The sequence below is a fragment of the Mobula hypostoma genome, chromosome 27 (assembly GCF_963921235.1).
Source record: "Mobula hypostoma chromosome 27, sMobHyp1.1, whole genome shotgun sequence".
Taxonomy (NCBI): domain Eukaryota; kingdom Metazoa; phylum Chordata; class Chondrichthyes; order Myliobatiformes; family Myliobatidae; genus Mobula; species Mobula hypostoma.
Window position 1 is genome coordinate 18,265,386 of NC_086123.1, and position 21,846 is coordinate 18,287,231.

The following is a 21,846-nucleotide window of genomic DNA, read 5'->3' on the forward strand; positions in this document are numbered from 1 at the left end:
AGAGTCGCTTCTTTCAGCTCTTGTTTGGTTTTGAATTAGTTTAACGTTTTGGACTTACAAACCCAGAGTCATCAAACGCTTTTGATTCCTCACGTTGATGCAAAAAAAAAATGAAGCATAAAGTGACCAAAACTGTTCAACAATCCCATGTGGAAAATAAAATGATGTCGATCCAAATTGCTGCAGTATTGAAAGTATATAACTCATGTTGCTGGGCACACATTGTGTCGCTTGTAGACGTGTGGCTCTTTATTTTGATTTATTTCGAGATTTAGCACACCAACAGGCCCTTCCGGCTCACTGACCTCCTGCCCAATTACACCCATGTCACCAATTAGCCTCCTAATCCAAACGTGTTTGGAATGCAGCAGGAAAGCCGAGCACCAGGAGGAACCCACCATGCGGTCAAAGATGGAATGTACATACTGCTTACAGACAGCAGGTAGAAAAAAATCAGCAAGTAGAAACAAATGGCGGTTTGACAATTGACAGAGCCCCATGCGTCATCATTCCGTACATCCTGTTTACATTACAGACTGCTTGCGCCATCTTAAAACTGTGATAGTTAAGTTCATTAGAATGATGACGTTGTCAATCAAGTTTTTTAAAAGTCATAAATATCTTGAGGGGTCATGGAACATCACAAAAAATCCAGTGCTTCTCAGTTACAAAGTCATCACCTTGCAATGGGACATGACAGCACATGAACAATGTCTGCAAATACCAGATTCACAATTTCTACAATTCATGTATACACAATACTGCATCTGAATTCCATGATTTGATCTCCAGCTACATAGAGAGGGTAAATGCAAGCAGGCTTTTTCCAATGAGGCTCGGTGGGACAGCAACTAGAGGTCATGGGTTAAGGGTTAAAGGTGAAAGGTTTAAGCGGAACATGAGGATAGTGAGAGTGCGGAACGAGCTTCCAGCACAGTATTGCATGTGAATTCGATGTCAATGTGTTAACAGAAGTTTGCAGCGGTACATGGATGGTAGGCTTTTGGAAGGCTCTGGTCCCAGTGGAGGTCATTGAGAGCAGGCAGTTTAAATGGTTTGGTATGGACTAGAGAGGCCCAAAGGCCTCTTTCTGTGCTGCACTCTATGATTTTACATGAAAATAAAATATCTACAAAGCAGTTATATTTCTGACTAGTCCTAGGATGATTGTTATAATAACTACTGGTGGGCTGTGAGCAGGGTTGTTGACCTCACTAGAGACACATTGATGGGCCGATTTAGCCATAGTCCGAAGAAAACTTATTCAAAGATTATCATGCTTGCATACAGCAAAATTAAGAGCATCATAATTTGGAGTTCAAAATTTACTAACATTGCTGCTAGAAAGCATAAGATTTAATGCGATGAAATACAAGCAGCATTATTATAAGAATTTGGTAAGTCATAACATACTTCGATTTGATACTAAGTACTTAAACCATTTCTATGATCCTGTCAAAACAATAAAATTTTCTTTAGGATTCAGAGTTCACTCCATATTCTGCTGAAATGCAAATTCTCTAACTAAATAAAAATTGTCCAATTGGAAACGCATCCTATCCCAGCTGCCGTCGCAAACTAGTAAATTGTTCCAGCAGGTGCCCCCAAATGAGATTGGCAAAATATTATTCAAATCCACTTCATTGATTACACAGAATTGCTGTTCGATACACTTCACTCACAGAGTACAGAGACACAACAAGACTCCCACTGTTGATTTTCTGTTTCCACAACGATCTGCTGAATGAAAGTTAAAAGTGATTTCTACTCTCCTTCATGCAGCCTGGACATGACTTATCATGGTTGTTGGAGGGGAGGCAGTAATAGTTCCTCGGGCCACGCTCCATCATGGTGTTTGTAATGTAGTGAGGCAGTTCAGTCTATATTAAAGTCATTCACTGCTGCACTGCTGCCCTACTCATAGCAATAAATTCCTAGCTTACATATGCATGCATGCACTTCAGTCACAAACGTGTATGTGAGCACGCACACGCACACAAAACCATGCATCACATAGTTCTTAAACATTCTAGTTACCACAGTACAACTGTCTGCACGTGTGTCATTGTGCATGTGTGTGCAGATACGTGTTTAGGTTCATGCAGGTCAGCGTGAAATACTAGGACAAATGATACCAGAAATATTTTGATTAGATCCCAGGGGAAAAAGAACTTACAATCTCCATATCATATTGTCCTTGGTTGTGAAGACATTCTTCAAAAGGTATGTTCAGTGTTTATTTCATTCGACACTGCCCTCTAATCTGGGAGCTTTTCGCTGCAAACAATGACTCACACAAGTCTTTAATTTCCAAGGAATTAAAGATCAAATAAATTGCTATATAAGTCATTGGAGTAGAATTGGGCCATTCGGCCCATCGAGTCTATTCCATCATTCCCTCATGGTTGCTTTATTATCGCTCTCAACACCATTCTCCTGCCTACTCCCCGTAACCTTACTAATCAACAACCTATCAAACTCCGCTTTAATTATACTTGGCTCAATAACCATCTCTGGCAAAGAATTCCACAGATTCGTCAGCCTGTGGTTAAAGAAATTCCTCCACATCTCTGTTCTAAATGCTGACCATCCTTCTTCATTACAGATTTCAATTTTATTTCCTGAAAATAAATTCCCCGATTTTGAACCGGAGCTAACCTCCTGTCTCCAGTTCCAGTTCACTAGGAGAGGCTTTTCTTTTCCAATTCAGTACCTAGTTCCAGTACTGTCACGATATGGGTACATGCAGCTTGGCACCAGCACAGCGGCCCCTTGCATCACTTTCCTCCTGACTGAAAGTCCACTGGTAGGGTTCTTCTTGATTGACTTGATTACCGCTGATTCTAGTGGGCAGTCAGTCAACCTGAGAATGGCCCACTATCATGTGTAGAAGCTAGCTACAAACAAGACACATAAGCTGAAGTCCTCTGGGGGAAAAAATAAATTTTAACTATCCATAAACCCTTTCCTTTAAAGCAGGGGTTCCCAACCTGGGGTCCACTCACTGGGAAGCCTCCATGGCACATAAAAGATTGGGAAACTACGACTTAAAAGACAGCAAACAACAGGAATTCTGCAGATGCTGGAAATTCAAGCAACATACATCAAAGTTGCTGGTGAACGCAGCAGGCCAAGCAGCATCTATAGGAAGAGGTGCAGTCGACGTTTCAGGCCGAGACCCTTCGTCAGGACCGAAGGGTCTCGGCCTGAAACGTCGACTGCGCCTCTTCCTATAGATGCTGCTTGGCCTGCTGCGTTCACCAGCAACTTTGATGTATGTTACTTAAAAGACAGGAAGGGTTTCTTAACGAGCACGCTCTGAATATGCGTACTTATGCAGTTAAAATACAATTTCATCTCCACATAAAGGGAAGCGTATTTGAGTACTTGCTCGTTCAGACCCAAGTTTTGTCACACGAACATTTTCAGAATTGATCAATTTCTGTGTTCGAACGCATTTCTCAGCTTTGCTTTGATCACGTAACAATAAAGAGCATCTAGTTCACGTGGACCGGGAGCGATTGGATGGCTGTTACAGAGCTCGTTTTCTGATCCACAGTCTGCTCCTCCTTGAATATTCCTTGCTAAGTGGCTGATCTGCAAGAGCTTAAAATTAAGATGAAGTAGAGCTTTCTCCAAACAATCTTTAAGTTGATAAGTTGGAAAATAGTAAATAATGGGATCGACCACATTGTTCAGATACGTTATAAACAACGTAATGCAAAAGATATTCACTGTTATGTGATACGACTTGCAGTCGAATGGATTTCTTAGTTTAGTCGCCAAAACCGCGACCACAGCAACATTGGTGGGCAAGAAGCAAATGACAAAAACTGCAGCCACGGCTATCACAAGTTTCACAGTTCGCTTATATTTAGCCCGCATTCCAGCTTCCATCTGCCGTAACCTCCAGGTGATGGAGGACGTAGAGAACAGGATAACTGAAACTGGCAAAAGAAACTTAAAGAATATAAAAGTAAAGTCAGTCCAAACTGCTGTGGGACTCAGAGGCCTGTTTATACTGAAAGGCTCACAGTTTGTCACGTTGTGTTGTTCGAAGTCATGTTTGTCTATCAGCAGGTGCAAGCAGATAGCCACCGCTACAATCCACAGACCGCCTGCTATCATCACCGCACACCTTGTAGAGATCCAGTTTACCTTGTGGAGTGGACAGACCACCTTAAAGTAACGATCGATCGCAATAACCATGAGGAAAAAGATACTGCCAATCCGGTTCAGGGAAATCATGAATATGTTCGGTCTACACAGTCCACCGCCAAAAGTCCAGTCCTTCCCTCGGAGAAAATAATCAACTCGAAAGAGTATGTGTTTAGGAGAAGAAGATAGCGGTTGTTCTTTGACCGAGGTTCTCTTTTGGGAGGAGGGAGGGGGATGGGAAGTTCTTTTTTCTTGAAGTTGATTTGGGAATCTACTCAATTCTGTTGCTTAGCTAATATATTTCAAGGTTTATTATTTGGGTTTAATTTATATTTTTCTGATTGCTATTTTAACTTTTCTTTTAATAGTTTTAAAATGGAACAAAGTATTAATTTACTCAGTTTTAACGTGAAAGAGCTAAATCAGCCCATGAAAAGAAATAAGATTTTTGCGTGTATTAAAAAGCTTAATGTACCAATTGTTTTTCTTCAAGAAACACATATACGTACATGTGACAATTCACGCCTTTTTAATCGATGCAGACAATCTCATTTCCATTCCTCCTCTCAGACCAAAGCCTGAGCTGTTTCGATCCTTATAGCTGTTTCCATCCTTTTTCACAACATAAAGTAATTTCTGATACTAATGGGCATTTTGTTATAGTATCAGAAAACTAAATAACAAATTAGTGGTTTTTGCCACTGTATATCCTCCGAATATAGATGACCCAGGTTTCTTTGAGCGTTTTTTTCCATTTTTGCCAGATCTAAGTCTATACTCATTGGTGATGGGTGGAGACGTTAATTGTTGCTTAGCTCCAGTTTTGGATCATTCATCTTCTAAACTAATGATACCAAATAAATCAGCACTGTTTATTAAATCTTTTTAAATGAAATGTGGTATTATTGATGCTTGGTGTTTTTTTTTTCCATCCAGTGGACAAGGAATATTCATTTTTCACTCATGTCCATCATCCATATTCCAGGATTGATTTTGTTTTTATTGATAGCCAGATGATTCCATTAGTTTGATCCTGTGTATACAAAGAGATTGCTGTTTCAGATCACGCTCATGTATTTCTATCTTTAAATCTCCCTGGTCTTCTTCAAACAAATAGATTTTGGTGATTTAATCTAACTTTGTTATCTGATAAAGATTTTTTAAACTTTATGGAGAGACAAACTACATTTTTTTGAAGAGAATACGTTAGAGGAGACCTCCAGTCACACAGATGGGATGACTTTAAGACGTATATTAGAGGACAAATTATTTCTTATACTGCAAGTATTAAGAAAAAAGCTAATAAAGAGAGAAGTGATTTAGCTAATCAGCTGAAACAGTTAGACCAAGAGTATGCCTTGGCTCTAGAACCTGCCTTATTTAAAAGATGTGTGGAAATTAAAACTAAATATGATCTCCTTTTAACTTATCCAATTGAAACGCAACTCCTAAAAGATAAAAGTCAATTTTATATTCATGGAGATAAAACAGGTAAATTATTGGTGGATCAAATTAAAACCATTATAGCTAAACAACAGATTAAAGAAATATGCAAAGCTAATGGTGATAGGATGACTGGTTATTAAGAAATAAATGATACTCCTAGAGAATTTTACCCTAAACTTTATACTTCTGAATCTTCTAAGGATAACACTGTAATGAACAATTTTTTAGATCAACTCAACATTCCTGCAATTTCTGCTGACAACAGAAAGCTGTTGGAACAACCTATTTTTTTTTTTAGGAAATTGTCGAGGCTGTGCTCTCATCACATTTGAAAAAAGCTCTGGGTCCAGATGGATTTTCTGGAGAATTTTACAAGACCTTTTCCTCACTGCTTATACCTCATTTATCTTCAGTTTTTTTGAATTCATTTAAATTGGGCAGACTCCCTCAATCTTTTTATGAGGCTTCCATTTCTCTTATTCTTAAGAAGAAATAGGATCCAACTGAATGCTCTTCTTATAAACCAATCTCTTTCGTTAACATTGATTCTAAGATCCTATCTAAAGTTTTGGCCCATAGGATTGTAAATATTTTACCATCTGTCATTTCTGATAAACAAACTGGATTTATCAAAAATTGATATTCTCACTTTAATATTCATCAGTTATTACATGTTAATTATCCTCCTTCTAATATGATATCAGAATGTGGGGTATCGCTAGACGCTGAGAAAGCTTTCGACAGGGTTGAATGAAATTACTTATTTAAAACTGTAGAAAAATTCAATTTTGGACCCGTTTTCATTCAATGGATTAAATTACTTTATTTAGCTCCTTCCGCTAGGGTTATCACTAATCCTCATAATTCCAAACCATCTAAGCTTCAATGTGGTGCTAGACAAGGCTGTCCATTGAGCCCTTTGCTTTTTGATCTGGCCTTAGAACCCTTATCCTTTGCCTTTCGAGAATCTAATGATTTCACTGGTATTTTAAGGAGAGACACTATTCATAAAGTCTTGCTGTATGCTGAAGATCGCCTGCTATTTATTTCTAATGTTGAGACTTCATTACCCCATGTGCTTTCTTTCCTTTCCTTTTTCAGCCAGTTCTCAGGTTATAAATTAAACCTATATTAAAGTTAATTTTTTCCTTTCAACAATTTGAAACCAACAAATTCTAACCTTCCTTTTAAAAATATAAGAAACCAATTTACCTGCTTAGGTGTAACAATCACTAAAAACTGTAAGTGTCTCTTTAAAGAAAATTTTCTTATCCTATTGAATCCCATAAAAAGGACACTATCAAATTGGTCGCCTCTTCCGTTATCACTGATTGGTCGAATCAACTCTATCAAACTGAATATATTACCTAAATTTATATATCTTTTTCGGGCATTGCCAGTTTTTATTCCTAAATCCTTTTTTGATTCCCTTGACTCTATTATATCTTCTTATATCTGGAAGAATAAGCGTTCTAGTTCAGTTTCAGTTTCAGGGTTCTGAGAATACACATCTCAGAAGACCTTACATGGCCCACTAACACCACAACAATGGTTAAGAAAGCACAACAACACTTGTTTTTCCTCAGGACACTGAAGAAAGCTGGTCTACCTGAACAGATGCTGGTGACCTTTTACCATTGCACCATAGAGAACATCTTAACATACTGCATCTCTGTGTGGTATCTCAGTTGTACAGCAGCCGATAAGAAATCACTTCAGTGGGTCATCTCTAGCGCACAGAAGATCATCGGGACACAGCTCCCAGCCCTGGAGGACACATACAGCTCTCACTGCCTAAGGAAAACTACAAGCATCTGTAAGGACAATACACACCCATGCAATCATCTGTTTGATCTTCTTCCATCTGGCAGACGTTATAAGATTTTCTATTCCCGCACTTCCAGACTGAAAAATAGCTTTTTCCCCCCAGAGCTATACTTGCTCTGAACCAATCGATCAAGCATCATCCATAACTTTGTTATATTGCTACTTTAATACTGGTTTTATGATTGTCAGGTATCTGAGTTGTGCTTTTGTACTGCTGGGCACTGCTTCTACTGGCTGGTTACTTGACTTTAGTTGTTGTTTATTTATTTTATTTGTTGTTTTTAGCATTGAGTATGAAAGTTGCAAACTTATTTTCGCTGCATTGGTGCATGACAAATTGTACTATGCAATGACAATAAAGATATTTCATTTCATTTCATTTCTAGATTAAACAAAATTCATCTTCACAAAGATAAAAAGAATGGAGGATTAGCCTTACCAAACTTTAGATTTTATTATTGGGCAGTTAATATAAGAAATCTTACATTCTGGTTATATTACATAAATCATGAGGATTGCCCAATGTGGATTTTTTAGAAGCTATCTCTGCTAATAAATTCTCTATTATTTCTCTTCTTGGATCCTCACTCCCTTTGTCTCTGAGTAAGTCAACTGATAATCTGGTAGATAAACACACCAAGAGAATTTGGATACAATTTCAAAAATATTTTGGCTTATTGAGATTTTCTTTTTCGAGTCCTATTTTTTCCAATTATTTTTTTAAACTCTCTATGATTGATGTGGCTTTAAAAGAATGAGATAGATTAGGTATTAAATGCTTTCAGGACTTGTTTGTAGAGGGAGGCCTTTTTTTGTTTGAACGACTGTCAACTAAATATAGTTTACCCAAAACTCACTTTTTCGATACCTACAAGTAAGAGATTTTTTACGGTCTCAAGTAAGTACATTTCCTAAAAGTCCTGATAAGAATCTACTATATGTAATCTTTAATTTGAAACCTTTTTACAATGGATTTATATCTAATATTTATAATATGCTGCTGGGAATGAAAAGGGTTCCTTTAGATAAAATTAAACATCTTGGGAAACAAGATTTACAGACTTCAATTTCTCAGATAACTTGGAATCAAATTTTTTAATTGGTTAACACTTCATCGTTATGTGCTCGGCACTCTCTCCTACAATTTATAGTGGTCCATAGGGCCCATTTGACTAAGGATAAGTTGTCATCTTTATTTGGATATATCTCTGTATTGTGATACATGTAATAATCGGGAAGCTTCACTCATTCATATGTTTTAGACCTGCCCGTGTCTTGGAAAATTTGGAAAGAAGCATTTCAAACTTTCTCAATACATTTAAAGTAAACTTTACGCCTAATCCTTTGACTGCTTTATTTGGTATTGTTGGATGAAAGGATATTATTTTGGAGTCATCTGACTTGCACATCTTGGCTTTTAGGTCCCTATGGCCAGAAGGATGCTTTTGCTTAAATGGAAAGATGCAACCCCTCCTATTCACGCCCTATGGTTATGTGATGTCATGTCATGTTTAAATTTAGAGAACATTCGATGTTCAATCTCTGAATCTACTCAGGACTTTCAAACATTGTGGGGATCTTTTCTGAATTATTTTCAAAACCTTTGATTTGCTGTTAAAGCACAGATGATGACTGATAATTAATTTTCCTTTTTTTCTTTATTAATCAGCTTCGGTCTTGGTAGTGGGTTAGATTTTTTTAATATAATAAAATTATTATTTTTCAATGTTACAAATTAATTAACTTGTATGAATATAGGGTAAGAGTCTTTACATGCGATTTTGTATAATGTTTTGATATTTTTTCCTGTACTCTATTTTTATATGTAAATTAATTAATAAAAATATAGGAAAAGGAAAACGTAGACAGCACATTAACAGAGTGTCCACAATCATAAGATTCAGTAAATACACAATACTTGGTTTCTGCGACTTCACATGAACACAAAAAATTCATAAAGCAATCGTATTTCCAGCAAGCCAGAGGATGAATGTGACGATAATTACCAGCGGATTGTAGGATGAGTTAATATCTTCACCAGGTGCACATTGTGGGGTCGAGTTCGCCATTGTGCGAAAAGGCGGTCACACAGTCAAGATGTTCAGAGGGGAACAAACTCATTCGGAGGGAAACAGCCTTACAAGCTGATCTTCTTCGAATGAGTTTGTTCTCCTGTGGGTGCAGTATATGGGCGGACTGAATTAGTCAGAGATGCCCGATGAAATCATCAACTTCCAGGAAATCTAGAGGCACAAGCATTCAGATTAAGGAGCAGACAATTAAATATATCTGATTCTCACATTTCTTCCGCAGTCTGATGTTTTGTTTAAACAACAACTGTACCCCTTGACCATGACTGCATGTTTTCATGCATTGAGTCTCTGACACATTAACCACGAGGTTCAAGAACAGTTACTACCCTCCAACCATCAAGCTCTTGAACAAAAGAGGACAACTGCACTCATTTTGTTTCTGTTGTTCCTACAATCAAAAGTTCTCACTTTAAGCACACTTTACTTTGTTATTTCATGTCCGTCTTATTCACTGCTCGTTATTTAGATCTGCATTTGCACCTTTTGTTGTTCGTTGATCTTGCTTACATAGAAACATAGAAAATAGGTGCAGGAGTAGGCCATTCGGCCCTTCGAGCCTGCACCGCCATTCAGTACGATCATGGCTGATCATCCAACTCAAAACCCTGTACCTGCCTTCTCTCCATACCCCCGATCCCTTTAGCCACAACGGCCATATCTAACTCCCTCTTAAGTATAGCCAATGAACAGGCCTCAACTGTTTCCTGTGGCAGAGAATTCCACAGATTCACCATTCTCTGCATGAAGAAGTTTTTCCTCATCTCGGTCCTAAAAGGCTTCCCCTTTATCCTCAAACTGTGACCCCACGTTCTGGACTTCCCCAACATCGGGAACAATCTTCCTACATCTAGCGTGTCCAATCCCTTTAGAATTTTGTACGTTTCAATAAGATCCCCCCTCAATCTTCTAAATTCCAGAGAGTATAAGCCTTGCCAATCCAGTCTTTCATCATATGAAAGTCCAGCCATCCCAGGAGTCAATCTGGTGAGAATGTCTTTCCTCAGATTAGGGGACCAAAACTGCACACAATACTCTAATTGTCGTCTCACCAAGGCCTTGTACAACTGCAGTAGTACCTCCCTGCTCCTGTACTCAAATCCTCTTGCTATTAATGCCAGCATACCATTCGCCTTTGTCACCGCCTGCTGTACCTGCATGCCCTCTTTCAATGACTGGTGTACAATGACACCCAGGTCTCGTTGCACCTCCCTTTTTCCTAATCGGCCACTATTCAGATAATCTGTTCATCTGTTTTCCTGTTCTTGCCACCAAAGTGGATAACCTCACATTTAACCACGTTAAATTGCATCTGCCATGAATTTGTCCACTCACCTAACCTACCCAAGTCACCCTGCATCCTCTTAGCATCCTCCTCACAGCTAACACTGCCGCCCGCTTTGTGTCATCCGCAAACTTGGAGATGCTGCATTTAATTCCCTCGTCTAAGTCATTAATATATATTGTAAACAACTGGGGTCCCAGCACTGAGCCTTGCGGTACCCCACTCGTCACTGCCTGCCATTCTGAAAAGGTCCCGTTTATTCCCACTCTTTGCTTCCTGTCTGCCAACCAATTCTCTACCTACATCACTACTATACCCCTAATACCGTGTGCTTTAAGTTTGCACACTAATCTCCTGTGTGGGACCTTGTCAAAAGCATTTTGAAAATCCAAATATACCACATCCACTGGTTCTCCCCTATCCACACTACTAGTTACATCCTCAAAAAATTCTATGAGATTGGAAAATCATGTCTGACCAATCACAAATCCATGCTGACTTCGTCTGATGATTTCACAGCTTTCCAAATGTGTTGTTATCACAGCTTTGATAACTGACTCTAGCATTTTCCCCACCACCAATGTCAGGCTTACTGGTCTATAATTACAGTTACTGATCTGTAGATTTACTGCATGCCCACAGGGAAAAGAGTCTCAGGGTTGTACATGGTGACGTGTCTCTACTCTAACAATCAATTTTAGTTTGAAATTTGAACTTTTCAACTTGGAACATGATTGCCTGATTGGATAATTATCGATAATTATCAAGCTGGTGGGCAGGTCTGCTTCATAAAATAGTCACTATTGGGATTCAGGTCAAAGTCCGTAATGGCCACTGGCCACTGTGAATGGAAGGCTACTGCAGGTACAGTACCTGCTGACCAGAATTCCTGGGAGTTCTGTTGATATCATCTTAGATAAAGACTGAAGATGATGGATTCCAAAGGGTCTCCCAGGGTATCAGAGCAGACCTGCTGTCAGATAATTTAACCACTGGAGGCACTAGCCTGGTGAAGATCAGAGGCACCAAGCGTTATCACTCGGACTTATTTCATAATTTACTGGCATAATTTACATATTACTATTTAACTATTTATGGTTCTATTACTATTTATTATTTATGGTGCAACTATAACGAAAACCAATTTCCCCCGGATCAATAAAGTGTGACTACTACTACTACTACTTCTATCAGGTTCCCCCTATAGCAGGTGAGTTATTCTGCAGTGCTCATGCTGAGAAATACAAAACGAATTCAAGCCTTTGTGTCCCAATGTTCAGACAATCCTTCATTGCCACCTCAATTTCTACTTCACTTCAATCCTTCAGCCTTCCTCCAATCTTGCTGCCGTCACTGCGGACACGTCTGCCTCATTCAACAAATATGAATAACCACGCCGACTTTGTGAAACCCTGGCCAACGGCTACTCAAAGTACAGAAGGCACATTGAGGATGGAACTGAGAAGCCCATGCCCATACTTCAGAAACGCAGGAAAGAGCTGCGTTATTAGTAGGAGGAGCAGACCACCTCACCTACACCCACTCCGCACCCTGTCAGGAAGAATCTGCTCATCTGTGGAGGACCATAAAACCATCAAAAGGTATTGGATCAGAACTAAGCTAATCGGACCAGCGAGTCTGCTGCACTACTTAATCATGGCTGAGTTTCTGTTTCCAACTCCAGTCTCCCAACTTCATCCTATAACCCTTAAAACCCCCTTAACAATCAAGAACCTATAAATCTTGTCTTAATTACACTCAATGATTTGGCCCCAAACACCCTATATAACAATGAATTCCACAGACTCCCCACACTCAGGCTGCGGAAAATTCTCAGCTCAGTTCTAAAGAGATGACCCTTCATTCTGGGGCTGTGCCCTTGGATCCTAGACCTTTGGATCCTTGGATCCTCTCCCACTAATGGAAACATCCTCTGCACATCTACATTATCAGGGTTTGTGGTTTCTCATATTGGGATGACTGATTACCTCAGAATGGAAAATAAAAGCATCCATAGGAACAGACAGGAGTAGATAATGTTCCTATTCTGCACAGATGGACATATTGCACCCTGCATGCATTTAATATTTTGTAATAGTTGAGTACTCTTGTATATAGATTGATTAATTAAGGATTCTTGTTAAAATTAGTATAAATTTCTATGTAAATTACGTTATTTGGACATGTCATCACATGATACGGACACGCATCGCTTGAAGTAAAAGAACAAAGTTAAAACTCACATCTCTCGGTTCTTGTTTTCTTTTGAGTCAGTTTAAAGTTTTGGAGCCACAAAACATAACCCAGTGACCCCAGGCCACGCTCGATCATGGTGCTTGTAATGTGGTGAGGCAGTTCAGTCTATCTTAAAGTCATTCACTGCTGCACTGCTGCCCTACTCAGAATAATAAATACCTGTGAGCTCAATTTCAAAGTTCAGGTGAATTTTGGGCAGGTATATGCATGGTAGGCAAATGGAGGGCTATGGACCCGGTGAAGGTCAATGACAGTAGGCATCTTAAATGGTTTGGTACGGACTAGATCAGCCAAAGGGCCTGTTTCTGTGCTGTACTTTTCCTTGACGCTAAGATTTTACATGAAAATAAAATATCTACAAAGCAGTTGTATTTCTGACTAGTCCTAGGATGATTGTTATCATAACTACTGGTGGGCTGTGAGCAGGATTGACGACCTCACTAGAGACACATTGCTGGGATTATTTCTCCATTGTCGAAAAAACTTTATTCAAAGATAATCATATCTGCATACAGCAAAGTTCAGAGCATCAAAATTCAGAATTTTAAACTTTCTAATATTGCCACCAGAATGCATAACATTTAATGTAAGGAAATATATCCGGCTTTGTTATCAGAACTTTGTCAGTCATAACATAGAAATGTATAATACTTCATTTCGATATTAAGTACACACACCATTTGTATGGTCCTATCAAAACCATTAAACTTTATTTGCTATTCAGAGTTCACTCCTAATTCTGTTGAAATGCAAATTCTCTACCTCAGTGAAAATTGTCCAGTTGGAAACTTACCCTACTCCAGCTCCCGTCACAAACTGGTAGATTGGTCCAGCAGGTGTCCTCAATGAGATGAGCAGAATATTACTCAAATCCATCTGTTACGTACCCCGTGAGGAGAATAAAGAACCAGCAGAGATGGAAAACACTTTGGAGTCCAGTATTGCTATTAACTAATAATTTTTATTAGTAACTACGCAATACAGTAATTTAAATGTAGATAAATTAAACAGGTTAGCAATGATTATATATAATTAAGTGTGGAAATATATGTGAACAACCAAGCTTCTTCAAGTCTAGGGGTAAATAGACAGTCTTAAATTGATGAGTAAAGTTCAGTTCAGTTTGTGAGATTGAGTTGAGCAGTGATGGAGAGAGAGAGGGAGATTTGAGTCTTCAGGTTAATTGACCCCGTCGACCTTCTCGTTGTCCTCCAAAATCCTTAAAAAGTCACCGACAGTCAGTGACAGTCCAAAAGTTATTCTTTGTCTCTCTCTCTCTCAATCTCTTTCTTTCTCTCTCTCTTTCCAAAAGCACATGTCGGTGTTTAATAACTCTCTCTCTTTTTCTCAAAAGCACAGTTCATAGGGGTAGTCCAGGACCACGTCACACCATCTCACTGATTATACAGCATTGCTTTTCCATGTACTTTACGTGACAGAGGACAGAGAGACAACAGTATTCCCAGAGAAGATTTTCTGTTACCACAAAGATCTGCTGAATGAAGCTTAAAAGTCATTTCTGCTCTCCTTCATGCAGCCTGGACATGCTTTCTCATGGTTGTAGGAGAGGAGGCAGCAATAGTTCCTCGCGACACACTCTATCATGGTGCTTTAGTTCATGTGGGTAAGTGTGAAATAATCGGACAGAGACACCAGACATATATTGATTAAATCCTGGGGAATAAAAGAAGTTACTAACTCAGAATCCCACATGCCCTTGGTTGCCCTTGATTCTTAATAAGGGATATTCAGTGTTCATTTCTTTCCACACTGCCACCTTGTGTTGGAGTTCTTTGCTGCAAACAATAATCCACAAAAGTCACTTCCAAGGAACTCAAACAGAAAGTCTGCTGGAAATCCAAGCAACATACACAAAATGCTGGAGCAACTCAGCAGGCCGGGCAGCATCTATGGAAAAAAGTACAGTCAACGTTTCTGGCCGAGACCCTTCGGCAGGACTTTCAAGATCAAATAAATTTCTGTTTTTTGACATTCCTGGATGGGTCTCAACAGGTAAGCAAAATTACTTTAATATTGGTAAATCAGAGTGGATTTTATAATATCCTGGTAACTTCAGTGACACCCATAACACATAGGAGAAGAATTAGTCCATTCAGCCCATCGACTCTGTTCTACCATTCCATCACGGTAGCTTTACTATCGCTCTGAACCCACTCTCATGCCTTCTGGCCAGGAGTTAGCAATCAAGAACCTATCAACCTCTGCTTTAAATATACCCAATGACTTGTCCTCCACAACCACCTCTGGCAGTGAATTCCACAGACTGACCATCTTCTTGTAAAAGAAATCCCTCCATATCTCCGTTCTAAATACTGATCATCTTTAATTAATGATGACCATCCTTCTTCAGTACTGATAATCTTTCTTCATTCCAGATTTCAATTTAATTTACGGAAAATAAACTCCCCAGTTTTGAACCGACGCTTCACTTCCTCTCTCCAGTTCACCAGAAAAGGCTTTTCTTTGGCACCATTCCAGCAACCGCTTACAACACTTTGCTACTGACTGAAAGTCTACAGGTAGCATTGAACTTGGTTGAATAATATTACTGCAGATTCCTCTGGACAGTCAGTCAACCTGAGAATGGCCTACTATAACGGGCAGAAGCTAGCTACAAATGAGACACAGAGGCTGAAATCATCTGAGGAAGTAATTGCTTATATGGAAAGAGAAAATCTTAATATATCCATAAACCCGTTCCTTCAAAACAGGGGTTCCCAACCTGGGATTCACGGAACCCTTACTGTTTTCTTAACAAAACTATAGAAGTTTATTTACATCACATATGCACAAGGTACAGACAGTCAATATTTACAAGACAGTAAGTATACTCAAATTTAAAAATGGTTAGTACCGTCTATAAGACAATCAATACCTCGTGGGGGGGGGCAACAGCTCACGGATGTCCCCACAATGTGCCCGTCGCAACCGCGTGCTCCCTCTCCAGGTACAGTCGGGCACGAACGTTTCCTCAGAAAAGGGGCAGGCAGTCGGCCCGGGCAGCGCCCGCCCTCCACTTTCCTCCGCCATGCCTGTGAATGGCCATCTTGGCCAGACCCAGGACAAAGACCGCCAGCAGATCCTCCTCACGCCCCCGCGCCCTCCCGACACCCACCCTAATTGAATCGGGACCAGAACCCCCCAGCAGCCAGAAGCACCCAGCCTGGATGAGGCCAGACCCCGTCCCCTCCATAGTTCCCGGTAAAAACGGCGTAGTTCCCTCAGAGCAGCACGTCATCCGGAATCCGCGTGCCCTCCTGGCAAAATAAAATGGGGAACTCATGCTTTAAAGACAGGGTTTCTTCATAAACAACCTCTGAAATAAACTTACTTTATGTAGATAACATGCAATAACTTCTCTACATATAAAAGGAAGTGTATTTCAGAACTTGTTACTTAAAATCAACTTATCTCGCACCAACATTTTCAGAATTGATCAATTTTTGCGTCCGGTCGCATTCATCAGCTTTACTTTGATCACTCAACAATAAAGAGCATCTTGTTCACGCGGACCAGGAACATTGGATGGCTGCTGATGAGCTCGTTTGCTGATCCACAGTCTGCTCTTCTGTAGATGTTCCTTGTTCAGTGGCTGATCTGCGACAGCTTAAATTAAGAGGAAGCAGAGCTTTCTCCAAACCATCTTTAAACTGCGAAGTAGAAAAATAGTAAATAATGGGATCGACCACACTGTTCAGATACGTTATAAACAACGTATTGTAAAAGATATTCGCTGCTATGTGATACGACTTGCTGTCAATTGACCTTCTCAGTTTAGTCACCAAAACCGCGACCACAGCAACACTGCTGGGCAAGAAAAAAATGACAAAAACCGCAGCCACGGCTATCACAAGTTTCACAGTTCGCTTATATTTCGCCCGCATTCCAGCTTCCATCTGCCGTAACCTCCAGATGATGGAGGACGTAGAGAACAGGATAACTGAAACTGGCAAAAGAAACTGAAAAAATATAAAAATAAAGCCAGTCCAAAGTGCTGTGGGACGTAGATCCTTCGTTATGCTGAAAGGCTCACAGTTTGTCACGTTGTGTTGTTCGAAGTCAAGTTCGTCTATCAGCAAGTGCAAGCAAATAGCCACCGCTACAATCCACAGACCGCCTGCTATCATCACCGCACACCTTGTAGAGATCCTGTTTACCTTGTGGAGTGGATGGACCACCTTAAAGTAACGATCGATCGCTATAACCATGAGGAAAAAGACGCTTCCAGTTCGGTTCAGGGAAATCATGAAAACGTTCAGTCGACACAGTCCATCACCAAAACTCCAGTCCTTCCCTCGGATAAAATAAACAGCTCGTAAAGGTAGACAGCACAGTAACAGAGTGTCTGCAATCATGAGATTCAGTGAATATATAATACTTGGTTTCCGCGACTTCACATGAACACAAAAGATCCACAAAGCAATCGTATTTCCAGCAAGCCCGAGGATTAATATGATGATAATTACGGGCGGGTTGTAGGATGAGTTAACATCTTCAGCAGGAACACATTGCGGGGTCGAGTTCGCCATTGTGCGAAAAAGTCAAGTTGTGTCCAGGGAAAGCAAACTCGATCAGAGACGAACAATCTGTAAAGTTGATCTTCGAACGAGTTTGTTCCCCTGTGGGTGGAGTATATGGGCGGAGTGAAATAGTCAGAGAACCAATAAATTGTGCGATCGAATCATCAATTCCGGAAAACTAGAAGCATCAGCGTTTAAATTAAGCAGCAAACAATGAAATATATTTAGCTTTCATTGCCAGTTTATGCTTCAGTATGTAGGTCTTTCATTTTTTTTTTGGATTTCAACAGTTCTTGATTATCTTTTGAGATGGAGACGACTCCCTCAACATCATCTGGTACCAGTGAAGGTGCTGTATTTAAACAAATCTTCTTTATTTTAAGGATTTGTAATATTGAAGTGCATCTACTTCCTCTGGTTTGGGGAAGTGATTCAGCTTGAGTGACATGGCTACTGAACAGAATGGTTTCACAATATCTGAGTGGATCAATATCTATCCTGGTGTGCAATGGGGATGCTGAGAGTGTCACAGATTGGGGCGTAGGTGCAGGCTCAAATGCAAGACACAGACACTGAAGTACTAGGAACAGGACTGGGATGCAGGACCTGGGCTCAGACATGGACAAGAAACAGGGAACCCAGACAAAGAACCATGAATTAGGAGCCTGGGCTTGGACTCACAGCCAGAGACTGGACAAGGACCCAGAACCTGGGTCTTGCCTCACGCTCGGACCCCAGAACTAGGCAAGGACATGACATAGCTACAGGACAGGACGTGACTGCGGTCTTCAGGCTTGAGGCTAGGGTCTTGAGTCTTGAGGCTGCAGGCTGGGAGCTGGGGTCTTGGAATGCGGAGGCTGATAACTTGGAGGCTGGAGCTCGGAGACAGACTGGGAACTGAACATCAACAGAGCACAAGGACTTATCCTTCGAAAAGCCAGGACTCATCTTTATCTCCACACCAAGGTGGGACAGGTCCATCCGTCAGGTAACGGCAGAATGGCCAGACTTACCCAAGAGAGGCAAAGACAAGACAGGTCCCCCTGCAGGGCAATGGGAGAATGGCATGACTTCCCCACGGAGGTGAGGACAAGACAAGACAGAGCCACCCCCCACCCACAGGGCAACAGCAGAACGGCCTGACTTACCCCACGGAGGTGAGGACAAGAAGAGACAAACACCGAAGAATGACAGACAGTTCCATCTCCGCATCGGGGTTGCTCCGAATGGCAGTTACGGTCAGCAACCTCGGCTGGCTACGGAAACAGCCGGATCCCTACCTAGCTCGGAGTGACTGACGGCCACTCAGCTGGCCCGGGAAATGGCCAAATCCATACACAAAGACAGCTCTGACTACTGACAGCAAGGCTCCACGAGGCGATGGTTCACCAGCGCAGCCTAAAGATGTCAAGTGGCCGATCCAGCCTTCCACCGGCAGGTTGCTCCCAGGGAATCTTGACAAGACAAACCAGCAGCTCACACTCAACCCCAAGGCCACTTATATTCCAATCCCCAAGATGGGAATCAGGTGCTTATGATTAACCCAACCAAAACAAAGGACAGCTGGAATAACCGGAGTCCTGAGTCCATGGAATGGACCGTGAACCGGAATGCGAACGTCACGGACAGGACCATGATAGAGAGACATTATGGGTCAGGAAAGAGGAAACAATCAAAGCAGCAGAGGGCTTCATAGGTATCACAGGTGTCTGTGAACCATTAGCCTGCAGGGAGGTGGTAGAAACTGTAAGTTATGAAACTGACACTGGAGGGTAAATAAGAGTCTTCTGGGCAAATACAGCAGGGATTCCTAAGGGAGATTAAAGCCTGATACTCAGTGGTGGGTCGTGTTCCCATTGGAAATACGAGAAAGTGTCCAGGAGCTGATGTTCAGGACAGAGTAATATGCACAAGCACTCTCACACTGTCCTTGTCAGCAGACTTGACGAGTCATTCCAGGAGTCATTCTTATTGAAGAGAGTCTTGCAAATGCAAGTTCAGTAGAGGGAGCAAATTGAAATATTTAGTTCTGAGTTGGCAGAGAGTGATGAATGGATCAGGAGAAGGAAAGGGCTTTCAAGAGTGACCAGGATTTGTAAAGGATTCTGGAAATGGGGATCGTAAGTGTTGAGTACACCTGATCATGGGGACTCTAGCTTTTTAACCTCTTCTCAAGTAGGTCTGGAATCAAGCATCACTCAAGTCACACATGGGAAAAGCAGGACCTGGGGATCGACTGTTGCTGAATATATCTCCAGCAGTGTGAATGCTGAGAATGTTACTGTACGAGCTGAGTGGAGGGAGAGTGTGACGGAGAGGGATAAGCAGCAACACAGGCTCTTCCAAGTCATCCAACAGGCAGAAGCTTGGATCTACTTTGGCTGTGAGGTTATCGATACACTCGAAACAGTACACCAGAAATGAATGCAGGACCAGGCCATAGAGATCCCTGAACTTCACCCAGAATTCACTCAGATCATCACCTCAACACTTGCTACACATTGGCACAAATGGCAGAACCTCTGCCTCACTGCACCAGAACTCTGGGTTCAACAAATAACCCTGGATTCCTTTGGGTCTGGAGTTTGCACAATCACCCTGGACTACATGGGCTTCTTCTGGGTGCTTCAGTACCCCTGCCACCTTGCAAACAAATGCATCTCAGTAGATGAATGTCCTGCTGTATATCACTACAAATATTAGGCCATTGGGGCATAAGATATAGGTGCACAATTAGGGTATTTGGCCCATTGACTTTGCTTTCATCGTCGCTGACACATTTCCCGTCTCAGCCCCAACCTCCTGTCTTCTCCACCTGTCCCTTGTTGACTAATTAAGAATCTATAAACCTCTGCCTTAAATATACCCAATACCCTGGCTTCCACAGCGACCTGTGGCATCGAATTACACAGAGTCACCACACTCTGGCTAAAGAAATTCCTCCTGATTTCCATTCTAAAAGGACATCCCTGTATTATAAGGCTGTATCCTCTGGTCTTAGACACCTGAACTATAGCAAACATCTTCTCCACATCCTCTCTTGGTAGGTGGTAGAGTGTGGGAGAAACCAAGGAATATGTGGGGAGAAATTTTAAAATATTGGATTAATTTAGTATTTGGGTTAATTTAGTATTTGGGTAAATGGATGCTTGACAGTCACCAGAAACATAAAGGCGTAACTTGTTAATTTCTCCCCGTGACTTATAGAATTAAAGATATCTGTATTCAAACCCAGAAGTTTTAAGTTGCTAGTTGCCATAAACCACACGGAATATGCAGCTTGTCACGCACATGGAACAGTGGAAAGCCTCACTCTCAATTACTCAGCTTCATTCACGACAGCTCATTAACCATATTAGGAACAATTCCTCATACCATTCCTTCACTCAGATTGACTCAATCCCTTCCCACCAAGGAAACATGGTGCTAATCTAAAAGAAAGATGAGTTACTCAGAGAGCAAGTGTGCCCTTACGTTCTCATCAAAGCCACCAATTTTGGGATTTGGGCAAAAGTCCATAACAGCCACTGCGAGTGGAAGGATACTGCCGGTATAGTATCTGCCGACCAGAATGCCCAGGAACCTGTTTTCAACCTGGATAAAGACGTGTGATGACAGATTCCAAACGGTCTCCCGGAGTATTAGAGCAGGCCTGGAGTACAGGACACAGGCACGGAGACAGATTAAACAGAAATGTATTTATTGCTAGCTACTAAGAAGGCCAGGGAGTGAGGATAAAAAGCCAACAAGGACATGAATGTTGGATAACAAACTAGTAAAACATGGACTTGGACCGGCTCAGACACGGAGCCCAGACTTTGACTCGGAATCAGACACAAAGCCTGGACTTGGACTTGGACTTGGAACCTGGACTTGGACTTCAGCTCGGACATGGAGCCTGGACTTGGACTCAGACACAAAGCCTGGACGTGGACTTGGACTCGGAACTGGACTCAGACATGGAACCGGGACTCAGACTTGGACTCGGTCAAGGAGCCGGCACTCAGACTTGGACTTGGACACAGAACCTGGACTTAGACCCTGAACTTGAACTTGGGCTCGGACACAGAGCCTGGACATGGACTTGGACTCGGACTCGGACACAGAGCCAGGACTTGAATTTGGACTTCGACCTGGGACCTGGAACCTGGACCTGGGCTTGGACTCGGAGCCAGGACTTAGACTTCGACTTCGACTTCAAAACTGAACTTGGGCTCGGACACAGAGCCAGGACTTAGACTTT

General features: G+C 41.3%; 1 protein-coding gene and 1 pseudogene across 1 annotated transcript; both read right to left on the reverse strand.

Moving 5' to 3' along the window:
- Positions 1-3,435: 3,435 nt before the first annotated feature.
- On the reverse strand, positions 3,436-9,500 carry LOC134338374 (hydroxycarboxylic acid receptor 1-like; annotated as a pseudogene).
- A 7,086-nt stretch (positions 9,501-16,586) lies between these two features.
- Positions 16,587-17,632, reverse strand: LOC134338375 (hydroxycarboxylic acid receptor 2-like). The gene has a single exon (XM_063034164.1). It carries the CDS (start codon positions 17,610-17,612, stop codon positions 16,587-16,589), a length of 1,026 nt encoding a protein of 341 aa, XP_062890234.1. The 5' UTR covers positions 17,613-17,632.
- Positions 17,633-21,846: the final 4,214 nt, after the last annotated feature.

Bases quoted from the DNA above. Each gene is read 5' to 3' on its own strand.
- LOC134338375 (XM_063034164.1), bottom strand. From the start codon at position 17,612: ATGGCGAACTCGACCCCGCAATGTGTTCCTGCTGAAGATGTTAACTCA.